The 13497-nt window shown below is 38.0% G+C and overlaps 1 protein-coding gene across 1 annotated transcript; it reads right to left on the bottom strand.

Annotated features, from left to right (window-relative positions):
* Nucleotides 1–3587: 3587 nt before the first annotated feature.
* LOC129736149 (GLIPR1-like protein 2) lies at nucleotides 3588–13023 on the bottom strand. The gene is given in 7 exon segments (XM_055711153.1): nucleotides 3588–3628; nucleotides 3631–3732; nucleotides 6096–6205; nucleotides 9075–9100; nucleotides 9103–9176; nucleotides 11644–11945; nucleotides 12911–13023. Coding segments are annotated over 7 exon segments (768 nt in total).
* Nucleotides 13024–13497: the final 474 nt, after the last annotated feature.

The raw sequence follows: 13497 nt of genomic DNA, 5'->3' as shown, positions 1-13497 counted from the left end.
TCAGTGGACCTTGCGAATCAGATGAAAATTAAGCTTTGGGATTTGGATATCACATTATGTTTGTCTGGACAATACAAGCATTGCCTGTCCCTGCATAGATCTCAAGTGAAATTTAGCACAATGAGCTGGGTATGGGCAGAAAGCTGTACAGCCCAATGATTTTGAAAAAATCCCCATGTTTGCATCGCTCTTGCTCACTTCTCACCTGCTTACAGTTTAAAAAGGCTGAAAAAGTAAGACCTCAGATTCTTAGTTTTTCCCTAATGTACAATTCAGTCAGTGGCTAAAGGCTGATGGATTACAGACTATTACAGATATCCAAGATGCCTGGTAATCTGTGAAATCGCATTCAGTTTTGTCCTCAAATCGTCAGCTTCCCCACAATATGTTGTTATTTGTGTTGGGGAATCTGTTTGTCCTTGACTTACTGGGTTCAGCTGAACAAACAGGAGTGGATCTGCTGGGTTTTCTTGTTCTGTCCGCAGGGTTAGGCAGCTGCACGATCACTTGGCCTTCCAGACCTGTGAATAAACTAATATTCTGCCATACATTGCTACTTCTATTATGCAATCTCACCTCAGGGCAAAAAACAGATTAAATGAAAGGATGGTGGTGGTACTGCATTTCCACAACTATTATTTTGTAATAAACTATTTTGTACTTATTAAAAGCTAAAAAATCTCATAATTATTTTCTAATAATGAAGTTGTAAACAGCCTCACAATTAACAGGAGAGGTCATCAGGATGTATTTGGACTGCCAGTAGTTTTACTGCAGTTTTGGTTAGGAGAACTTGTACAGTGCTGCTTTAGTACAACTGTGCCCCTTAGCCTAATGGAGCAAAACCACACTGCGCTGCTTGCTGCGTTCTCTCAGCAAAGTACCTGGACGTCATGCAGACCAAAGCACAAGAGGTTGTTGGTGGATGTTCTTGCCCCTGCGGTGCCCACCTCCTGTGTCAGGATGGCCCTTTATCACACCTACTTTGCCATCAAGGACAGTCTGTTTCATTCCTTTCCCTCAGCCAAAGGATAAAGGGAAGTGTAAAGCACTCACCCTCACCAGAGGCTGGCTCCTCCTTTTGGTGATAGCTTTGCTGAAGGCTGTGAGACAGACAGTCTTAATGTTGTGATATAATGATCACTCAACAGTGATAATGCTGTGGAAGAGGGCAATCTCTTGAACCATATAAATACCTGAAGGGAGGGTGTAAAGCAGACGAGTCAGGCTCTTCTCAGTGGTGTCCAGTGACAGGACAAGAGGCAACGGGCACAAACTGGAACACAGGAGGTTCCCTCTGAACGTCAGGTAACTTTTTTTACTGCAAGGGTAAGAAAGCACTGGCACAGGTTGCCCTGTGGACTCCTGTGGAGTCTCCACCTCTGGAGATACTCAGAGGCTGCCTGGACATGGTCCTGCACAACCGTGTCTAAGTGGCCCTGCTTGAGCAGGGGTGTTAGACCAGATGACCTCCACAGGTCCCTTCCAGCTTCAACCATTCTGTGATTCCTTGATGGAGCCAAAGCTTCAGCAGGTTGTGTAGGACAAAGGATTTAGCACGGTAACAACACAGACACGGGAAGCTTGTTACAGAGTACAAGTACACGCCTAGCTGGACAGGATCTTCAGTTATCTTCCTTGCCCTTCATACATGATTTAAATTCCTTGATCTTAAATTACTGTAATTTGTCACATTTGTTTCTTTATTTTTAAATTCAAGGTGTTTGTAAAATGAAAAGGCTTTTTTCTGCTGTCCATCCTAAGCCTCTTTTCACAGGATAACACCAGAAATAGCTGGTGCATGGAAGCAGTACGAAAGTGTGAAAGTTCAAGAACTGCTAAAATACTATTGAAATATTACAGAATAATACTCAGGAGTCTCCCGAGAGAAGACACAGCAAGCCATTACAGTCCACATCCATGCAGTTTCTAAAAAGGGCATCTTGGAATTAACTACAAGGACAATTATTCTCAGGGATAGGAATTACTGTGTTAACTATGAATTTCTTCTGGGCTATGTCACAGCTACAAGTAGGAAAATTTGTTTTAATAACTGAATGTAAATGGGGAGGTTTTTTTTTTAAAAACGCAGCATCCTAAAACTATGCAATATTAACACTTTAAAATTTGAAAGAGCTTTATTGTAGTACAAGTTTTGTATTTCAGGTATAAGGAAACTTTTTTTTTTCCTTAAAGACATCTGAAATTTAGCCCCAGACTAAGCCTTTCAACCCTAACACAGCATCTAAATAATGAATTTATCTTCAGAGATGGTGAATATCAGCAACTTCCAGGTAAACCAACGGGAACAGCTGCTACTCAGGGACTTTCATACTGCACATTTTTCTGTGTAGGAGCCACCTGTTTATGAGTTTAGGAATCTAATATTAGGCTTCTAGATTTGAAAATGTAATCCAAGTTTTAAATAACAGAGGTTCTATTTGAAAAGTCTGTTCTACATTTTTAGTAAGATTTTAGTAATTTTACAATACAAACCTTACAGAAGAAATAGCATGCCTCACTTAAAATTAATCAACAATAAAAGTCTAGTTTATTTTCTTTGAGACTATTCCTAAAGTTGAATTCATAGAAACTTCCTTTAAGCTCAGTTTGAGTTCCAAACTTTAAGAAAATCACAGAATTTTACTTTGTGGGGTTTTTATTTGTTGATTTTACAATAACGGTGAAACATCATCTAATAATAATGAACTTTTCTACAATCATACTGGCATTCACTAGACAAGACCAAGATACAACAAGGAAAAAATCTGGTGAGAAAAATAGTTTCAGGTTCTTGTATAAACTTTATCTGTCTTTTGGAGAAAGTGAAATTAAAGCATACTAATGAAAGGCTTCACTTCTCAAATATAGACGAGTAAAATCTGTGTTGATTAAATGGACTTGAGCAAGTTTCAAGATAATATAAAGAAAAATCATTATTAAAACTTCAGAACAGGAAATATGCTATGCATAAGTAACAGTACAATTTAAAACAAGGAATAATCACCAGGTTTAGAGTTAGTAACAAAATAATAAATCTAAAGCATCACACTGAATGAGGAGCAATAGATGTCCTGCCTCATAAATACCAAGCTGTACTAACTTCATAAACATCAAGACTTCTAAAACACCATCTTTCTATAGTATTCTTACTTTATATATCTTATTCAGAATATTCTGTGACTCTAGGAACCAAGACTGAGTACATAATATGATGCTAGCTTTCTCTCAGCATCTGAATTAAGCAATTGTGATTCCAAATATTGGTTTAGTATGAATTGTAACAGTTGTTTAATTGAAACATACTTTTCTCCTTGAATTCCAGGAATATGAGTATGTCACAATTTTGGGAAATTTTTTATTTAAAAATAAGGCTCCAAACCTTACCAGGTACCATCTTTAGCTTAATATTTTCCCAATACAGGAAATTTCATTTTTTTGGGCATGTTAGCTCTCTCTAAGGTGCATAAAATAATATCAACAAAATTATTGTCAAATTAAGTTGTCTTTAAAGTCATGTTGGTATGACTTTTTTGCTTAACTCATTGGCTAGTGTCTTCAGAAGGTAGTAGGCATTTGAAACGCAGTTAGGTGGACATACCCATGCTTGTAAAGCATTTTTTGATAAAATAGCTACCAAAGCAAGAAACATCAGCAATGCTTTCAAAACTATGAGGGTGATACAAGCCTCATCACATACAATGCTGAACTCCCAAGGGGGGTGGTGTTTCACTCCACAAAACACAAATGTCTAAGTATGCAGTCTTAGTAAAGACACTGGGATCCTTCCATGCTTAAGTATCTCATCCAAGTGGTGCCGAAGTGTTTAAGTATAAACATCAGACTGCAGTACTTACCACTGCACATTTTCAGAAAGGCTCCTTATACGTATAACTGCTGAAAACGATAACGCAGATACCATCACCCTGGCTGCCTATATTACACTACCAGGTAATGGAAACACAGTACCCAGTCTGTGCTGCATCCATTCAGAAGATGAAGCAATGCTGTGTTTCACAGCCTAATCCTGGGCATCCAGGGGCAGATTTAGTTCTTTAAAGGACTGTGGGCTATTCGGTTGGTTTGTAACTCTACCCACACCCATAGTGGGCACTCCTCGTAATTTGCACCAAAACCTGTGATAATTTTTTCAGGATTCTAAGTCCATATTTACCTTATACACCCTATATCATTTATATTTATAAAAAAATAAGTACCCACCAGGCATACAGATGTAAGGGTTGGGGGTTGGTATAATGCTGTTGTACAAGACAGAGGGAGAAGAACACCCCAAAAGATTACCTGCAACTTACTTGCTACTATTCTGCTTTGAAGCATCTTTTATATACTTTGCCCACAGGTAGACTGTTGGCCTGAATTTTATCCCAGCAGCATATACGGTGGCATATTGCAACCACATGCCCTGACATGCAGTTAGATATATGTAGAATGGGGATCTTCTGATCCCAAGAATCGAACATAGGTTTTGAACTTACGAGAGAAAAGCAGGGAAGAGAATTGGTTTTTTACATAAATATATATATATATAAAAATAAGTATCTCAAAAAAAAAAAGTTACAGGGCAAGTAATACATCTTTTGGGTGATTGACCATATATACATGCACAGCATGGGCGATTCCAAACCATAGCCCATATGGTTATCTTAAAAAAGGTCTCAGAATCCAGAATAAGAAAGACTGAAGGACCAAGTATTGTTTCTAGAAGCTCTGGCAAGAACCTAATGCCTCATAAGGGTGTGAAAGCAGACCCACTTGGTGACTGTGCATGTTTCAATTGCAGAAATGCAATACAAGGAAGCTACAGATGTTGCCTGAGCTGCAATTCAGCAAGTCTTTCTTGGTATCAAAGGCTACCACTATAAGTGATAATTACACTATTACTTCACACAGTTCATAATCCATTGTGAAATCCTCTTTGAGAAAACTGATAGAACTCTCAGCCACAGATCCAGAGATGAAAGGCCTTGCCTTTTTCTCCAAGAAGCCCTATCTTGTCATTACATATAAGTAAATGTACTTATCTGTCAATCTACAGATTGCTTAACACCTAGCTTGTAGAGTGCTGCCTCATTAAGAAGGTGTAAGGAATGGGAAGAAAGGCACAAATTTACTTCTGGATAGAGAAAAAAGTCACAAGGAACACCAGGTGGCTTCTGAAGACTATGCTACTTAAATGAGATAAAATATATGGGAGACTATCGTTTCAGCTTTAGTTTCACTTGTCTTGCTGGTTTAGGCCACAGAAACTAGTCTGTCTCCATGAAAGGTGACAGTATTGTGTTTTATGTTTTGCTCTTTAAGAGTAACCATTTAATTTCATCATTACTACTGTTCCATTTGCTTCTAACAGCTAGTAAGCACTGAGCTGACATTTTCCATAGTTGTACAGGTGACCACCTTTCCCCCTACATGTGCCACTTCATATTTACTTGCAGTGATTTTCATTTACCACTTCATTGACTAGCCACTGAGATCCTCTAACATTGCAACTCCCACAGCTGCTTCAGGAGAAAGTGAGTCCTAAAACCGGCAGATACAGCCACCTATCAGCGACTGGATGTCACTTATCTTCCTAGAGAGGTGGCGGAGACCTGAAAGGTCATATTCATGGAAAGGTGCATTAATAAAAATGTAATCAGACATTATTGTATTCCCAGAAGCATAGAAGTATCACAGATTATAGTTTTTTCTTACAACAGGAGAACTGACAGGCACACGGAGGCAGTTTTTCCACATCTGTTAAAAGTTGTGGTACATCTCTTGTTCTGAGGATGCCATGATCTGCTGAACAGGAAAATACGGATATCCTGTCCCTGTCAATATCCAGGACCTCAATTACTTTTCTGGTGAGAAAAAGTGAAATGACAGAATTTGGAAAGACAGTACTTGACACTCATAAAATACAGGTACTACCTGTGAGACAGACTGATAGGAATATGAAAGAAGGTATCTTCTGTTTAAAGGCAGCTTATTCTTTTTAACAGTGTTGGGATAACCTTAACCACTACAAATCCTAATCTGAAACTGTAAATACAGCTGTTCTTTAAGATCTGAGTGTGTCACCATCAACTCACAACAGAAAACAATTATAAAGTCCTTTGCTCTAAAATAAGGGGAAATCACCAGCTCCAAAACCAGGACAGGTTTCCCCTCTCCTGCTAAAGGAGACTTAACATAAAGGTTCCTAAAAAGCAGTAAAACAGAAGCACAAATAAGAGCGACAGCCTCAACTGAACTGAATAAATCTTCTCAATTACATCTACAGTCCATTTATCTGTGAAGGTATTTGGTATTTCTAACCAATACCAATTTCTACCAATTGTAATATATTCATCCTGGTAATTTTCATATACAATTTCCAAATGTGTGAGAGAAAATTGAGCATGAAGATGAAGACTTTCAGCTGGGATATTTGACTCGCATGCATTAAACTAGCTTCCTTAGAAGTCAATGTGTGATTAATCAATGTCTCCTGTTAAAGACAAGTGAAATGAACAAACCTGAAACAAGAAAATAATTCAAAAAGAGTTTGGAATAGGAAGCAGAGCTGCCACATGGTAGTGTCTAAGAAGGCATTTTTAGGTGTCTCTGTTGAGACTTCCTTCATAGTACAGTGTGGAAATTATGTGATTCTAAAATGACTTGAGCTTCATAAATATGTGAATATTGACAAGTTTCAGAACAAGCAACCCTCAAATGGAGGTCCTCTGGTATGTCTCCATGGGACTGGTGAGTGCAAACTCTAACTGGTACTTAAAAAACACTAGCACTCAACCTGAGAAGCCAGTGATTCACTGGATTTACTGACTCCAGTTCAGATTGATTCCCTGCCTTCACCCAGCAGTGCTGTGAAGACTGCAGAAACTGTCAGATATCAGGAGTTTTTTGACATCATGTAAATGTCACAGCACCCTGCATTCACATAATACGCACATCAATAATTTGATAGTTGTGACTGATACAGTATGTTGTAAAGTAATAAATCACACAGTATGTATCTAATCTTCCCTTCAGGATTCACCAGGTTGTTTACATTTCTTGCCTTTAGCCATGATTATAAAAAATGTCTAGTTTGTACTTTTTGCCTACAGTGCAGCAAATGAAGAGCTAAAATAGAAAAAGAAACTAGGTAAATGAAAACAACTAGGTAAAAGAAAATGACTAGTTGGGAAAGTTCTCTAGGATGGTTGAGAAGTATGTCCAGTAAGCTTTGAGACATCCTATAAGACCCTTTCAAGGGCATTTCTAAGATTCTGCTTGCTACCATTCAAACAGAATACTAAGGACCATCTTGAGGCTCCTCTCAGAGCCAAAGGTTTCTTGGACATAACAGATGAAGAATCACCTCCCAAGAAGAAGGTAGGTAGAAGAGATGGGAAGAACAGCATGACGAACAGTCTGGTAGCAAGGTGTGGCAGCTCACTTTGAGTATGCGAATGATGACAGGACAGGGCACGTTCCAAAGTCCTGTATGCTTCTCTTTAAACCGGGGGAAAGATACTCTGGGCATCTCAGACATGGATGGTCCCAGCAGCAGACTTTCAGAGAAGGTCTATAAAAGGACTACACTTTAAAACTGCTACACTGAACAAAGTAATTTTGGTGAGGTGGTCCGGTGCATCCTCAATTCTGAAAAGAAACTGCTGTCTAGCAAGGGTAACTGAGCACTAAGGATCCAAATCTCAAGAAGGAGTCATGATGGTCAAGGCTGAAAAGGCTGTTGCAGTATCTGGAGTGTGGTGATGACTGGTGGCAAGGTTAAGGTGTGCCTGTTTTTCCAGAGAGTTTAGGAAGGGAAAAGGCTATTAGAAGATGGTCTGCCTGCTCTAACTCCGCTTGTTTCTGTGACAACACAGAGATCAGTGTTCTTGGTATCAAGCTGTGAACAGAAGAGCAATGGCATGTTAGACCTCAATTTAAACAGGTATTCAGCTTAGCTATTGGTTCTCCAGGATGTGCAGAACAGCACAGCAAACCAAAATGGTATGTTGTTACAGATTAGAAAAATCTCAAGTGACAAAGCTTCACAGACCACTGTTGATGTCAATCAGCCATTATTCTGCACTGGCAACTGGAAACATTTTCATTCAGATTTCAAAAAGAAAACAACAAAGTTCCATACCCCAGCAAGTTTCAAAATAACAACTCAAGTACAAGTCCAGTTTTGTGGTACAGGAAAAGAGGTGGGCAGGGCTCAATGAGTTTCTTAGTTGAGGCAACTCCCCAGCAGAGGCCCAGGTTTGCTAGGAGAAAAAAAAAACAGCTGTCATGCAAGCTTAGAAGCTATATATGTTTTTAAAATGACAAACAGATTGCATATGCATGTGCTTGATTATGGACTGTGCATCATTATGAGACAAAATATATTTCAAAACTATCTGCCTCTGTGCTTTCAAACTCCTGGTTTAGTAACAGCACTGGCTGGGGCCTGTGTTTTTTCAGAATATCAATGTAAATGTAAAATCACATGTTACAGTTAGCTTTTTCTTGCTTGATCATTTATTGTTTTCTAATGGTTAAATAACATTTGGTATAATCACAGCTATTAAATAGGCAAGAAATTATAATGTAATTTCATTTTACCCAGTTACACAGAAAGGAAAAGCAACTGATCTAATGACTGTGCTATTATTTCTATTGCTTCTAAGAAGAAAAAAAGAAACACCATGTAAAAAGCTAAAGTGCATTTAAAGAAATGTATAACACCACAAGAGGTAATTCCAGTTCTGACAGTAGTTGCCTGCAGCAATTTTCTCATTTCTTGTATTTCACATGAAAAAGAAAATAATGAAGGGGAGCACGAGCTAAATTTGGGATTTATTTCCTTAAGATAAGCACAGAACAATATTTATCAGTAAAGTTAACAGATTAAAAAACTGAACCAGTACACATGCTAATGCTTATGGCAGTCTCAACTGAATTAGTCATCATTTTCTCTGCTTGCATTTACAAGACTACCAATAAATAAAGAACCCCATTTACTTTCAGCTAAATCTCATTACAATTGCTTTTTTTTCTTTCTTTTTTTCTTAACATTTAAAGCCACAACTTACTCTGGCAAATAGTTGCAAAAAAAAAAATTGCTGCATTTTGTATATCTGCAACCTCCATACACAGACTAACTGCACAGCCTATTTTATATGAAGTCCCAAATAATATGGGGGGAAAAAAAAGTTTTAAAATACATTAAAAACTACACTCAACAGTAACCTAGTCAAAAATCTAGGTTTCAATTATTTTCAGAGACCCTATACGTTATTTTCATTTTGCACCATCTGATCTTTTTACACACTTAAAAAAATCACTGTTAAACAAGGTTTTTAAGATGAACTTTTAAATATTCACCTCTCAAGACGAAGTGACCTATGCTGCAAGTTTCCAGAATCTTCTACACAAGAATTTCAATAAAAGTCATTGACTTTATGATCCAGAGGTAAATTCCATGGAACAAAAGGGAAATCAGCAGCAACTACCCAACAGCTCCTTTTAGTTAATTTCAACATTTGTAACTCAGGTCTGCAAGAAGGGCTTCTCCTGTGTGCTAGAAGTGGTCTGACTGATTACTACTGTAAACTTAAGTCTGAAAGCTTTAGCACTACACATTTTCAAACTGGTGAGTGTTTTCTGCCATACTAAAGAGAAGATGGTTACTATCACAGTTTGGGCACCTGATTTTTCTTGGCAGGTTCTTCCTCTAGCTTCTGCATAAGACTAACCAAACAGTATTGAATTCAGGAAAAATGTTTAACTACACACCTAGAAAATACAGATAATCATAAATTTCACTTCTGGAAAACTTAAAGACATACGGGATTACTCTCAGTATCTCCCCAGTACAAAAAGCACAGGTCTCAGACTGACAAACTGATCTGAACATCCCCAGAAGTTCCATCTCTTCAATTATAACTGCAAGAAGCAGTCATGTTCAACACACAGACCCTTCTTTAAAAAGGATCTTAATGTTTATTGTGGTGTTACCTGAATCCCGCACTGACTAAGCATTTCAGAGGCCTTTATGTAACAGCTTCACATGTTTTTTTTGTGATTTCCATCATTTTGATATTACTGTATCATGGTTCTCTTATCAGGTTTACACAGCCTATCCATTTAGGATTTCTAGATTTTTTCCATTTTCAATTTTGTCTCTGAGCCTTCAAGACCATGATGGCTCCTGCATCATACATAGTCTCTGATTATCAATTTTGATGACCTATGTATTTTTATATGTTCATTGGTGTTTAACCTACGTACTGTGCTTGGTTTTCCCAGTGATTAGTTTCCTTTGTAATTCTGCCTGAAATACTGCCTGAAATGCTTGAACATTTTGATACTATGTAACTTAACAAGAGGAGCAAGTAATATTAATCAGGGGAAAGAAAGCTTAGAAGTGAACCTAACTCCAATAGAAATATGCAAAAACTTCCAGAATTCTACACAGACAAGGCTGAAGAGCAAATTTTAAAATGCTAGGAACTGCCTTGCTATGTAACTTTTCATAATTTATTGTGCCAGAGAAAAAAATGAAAACTACGTTCCTAAGATATTGCTTAGTTCAAATCTTCTATTTACTGCTCAATAAACAGTAAAACTTAAATCCTCCAGTCTTGCTTTTGAGTTTGTTACAGGCAGAACCATGGGCAGAAAACAAGAATGAACACTTGAGGGGAAGTAAGTGAGAAAAGATATAAAAAGAGGTGCAAAAAGACCCAAACAGAAAATGCTTTGTAAATGATCCCGGTAACTTTAAGTATTTTCATTTCACAATCCAGTCTACTCAAAAAGAACCTTGCAGCTACCATTGTGTCCTGTAACATTTTCACTGTTAAGTATACTGCACAGTATTTTCATCAGTAATTTTCAGAGCGAGCTGTCTATGCATCTTTAAATACCAAGATAAGAAACTAAAGAGTCACTTTTACTAGATAAGATCTACTTGACGTTAAAATTATCATCTGTTTTAGATCAGTGAAATATTACGTGTTTGCTCATAGATGAAACTAACTACTGCAAAGCTTAGTTTTTAAATGTGGGAACAAATAAATCCATTTAAAATATTAAGTGTTCGAAGAAAAGCTTTACTTTCTCAGCAGAGTTAAGTCTATCAGAACTACTACTGAGGAATCAGAAATATATCATAAACTCCCTCTGTTTTTGTTCATTTTTTTTCCCCTCTTCCTTTTTTACAAGATTTGTAAACAATATAATTTACTTTGGCTGGATTTTCTCCTTCTGTTAACAATTCTACTAAGGAGTACCCACACCATTTTGCAATTACTGTGATTATTTCAAACAGCATCTCCAAACTTACAGAATTCAGAACTGTGTGGCTTCACAGCTAGAGGACTTGAAATGCTGTCTTACATACTTCATGTAGTACTGATACAGTGAAATGACGAGTTGAGATTTCAGTAAGGCCACTACTGTGGACAAGAATGGATTATTACACAAGACAAAGAGGTGTTAACCAGTGCAGGGTTAACTGGCAGTACAGCCATTGCTTGAGATTACAAAAGATGGTAAGTTGTCAGTCACTACAAACCCTATGTACAACTCTATATTATTTACAGCCCCTACTGATTCATCTGGCAGGCACTATACAGGACACTTTACCAAAGATAACTTTTACCTGAATGCAATAACCGCAAACCTTAGTACATTTCTGCACTGCGAAAATACAGAATTTGACCTCATCATACCATGATTTAATGGCATCAACGACATAGAATGCCTGATGACTTCCAACCCAAATACTCTCTCTAACAGATGTGAAATTAGGATGGCACTGATGTTTCTTACTTAAGTACACATTATGTTCAAAAATGCATTTATTTGCCCGTGCCCCTGCAGTATTTGCCAAAGCTGTATCCCAAGTTTGCAAAACATGAAAGATGACATAATTATGCAATGTTACATTATGACCAGGTCTTAAATGATCAGATAAAACCAGTCAGGCAGTGAAATACAGACAGATATCATATGCTGAGGTTTCATAAAGAAATACTTTCCCTTATTTAGGCAAGTACCCATTTTATTTTCATTGACTTTTCCTGTTGCAGCACAGACACATGAACTAATTTCATTAGACATGTCTTTTTCCCCCTCTTTGCTGTTGAAAATTAACTTTGTAAGAGCACTTGCTAGCAACAGAAAAGATGTCTGAAATGCACTTTTATCTTCAGATAAGAAATTACTGTAATATTAATTAAACATGAAACTTTTTTCTCTTTTTTGATGAACAGGTCATTGATTTCTATTTGGTACATAAAAATTATATTAAAGTAAAACTGCACAGCTACTGTAGATTCAGATGTATAAATATTTTAATTACTTTTGGAGAGCCTCCAGAAACAAACACTTACTCCTTCTATGGCACAGCTTTAAATACACATATCAGAGCATTTTACAAAGACAGTTTCATGAGGTAAACATGCTAATATTTGGCCAGTAACTCACACCGCTACCTCCTACTTCTTTGCAGTCTGCCAATGTTAACAAAATTTCTGACTTCTGAACGTAAGCAATCTTTGGTGTGCATCTTCCAGTCATGATTGTTTTTCAGAAAGTTTCTGCTACCATCAAAGTACCTAGTTTTATGTCTTATGTAAAATATCCAGTGTTTTATTGCCTAGGTTTATTTGTGTTTGTACATTTCAGTTCACTCTTATTAGTCTCCGTGTGGATCTTACAATAACTCCACTGGCTGCCAATACTGCTTTCTCCCTAAGGCCTTTAGTTTTTTCTAATTATATTTCTACATGCACCCCTTTACTCTTTAATTTTTCCTGAGTTTCCTGTTACCGAGTGCTAAAACTGAGCGCAGTGTCTTTCCACAAGCTTCTTCACTTCCACAGTTACAGCCCCTTGTCTGCCATTCTGGCTTCAAACCCACTCAAGCAAACGGCACTCTTTGCCATCAGTATCCGAGTACACGTGCCTTTCCAAGCCATCCTCAGGGTACTCATCCTTCAGCTGCTCACTGCTCAACATCCACTTTTTCTGCATCTTCTTCAGTTTTGTTTACAGCCTTCCCTGCAATAATTTTCTAGTGCAGTTTGTTTTGGTTATGACAAGCAAAGACTTCTTCCTTGCCACCAGAAATCCCCTTCAGGCTCAGTACTGCATTTCATATCCCTGCTTTTGATGGAGAGACTAACTCTTCTGGATCAGCCCTACTGCCGGACCATTGCTTCCTCCTAAGGTGCCATTCCTTGGGTGAAATGTGAACACCTTCAGCTGGCCTGGTCACTGCCGCCTCACTCTGCGTGCCTGTTGCTGCTGGACTCACCTGCCTACAACCGACAGAACTCACTACAGTGTTTCCTATCAAATAAACACGACTATATTTGAACACAAACCAGTGATGCCACCCTGTCCGCCTCACCCAGGGACTACCAAAAGACCCCTGGCCAACTGCCCCATGCCTCTGGCAGGGCCCTGGCGCCACCCACGCAGCTCCAGGCCTGTCCCCAGCGGGCT

The sequence above is a fragment of the Falco cherrug genome, chromosome 5 (assembly GCF_023634085.1).
Source record: "Falco cherrug isolate bFalChe1 chromosome 5, bFalChe1.pri, whole genome shotgun sequence".
NCBI classification, from domain to species: domain Eukaryota; kingdom Metazoa; phylum Chordata; class Aves; order Falconiformes; family Falconidae; genus Falco; species Falco cherrug.
This window is presented reverse-complemented; position numbering and strand designations above follow the sequence as displayed.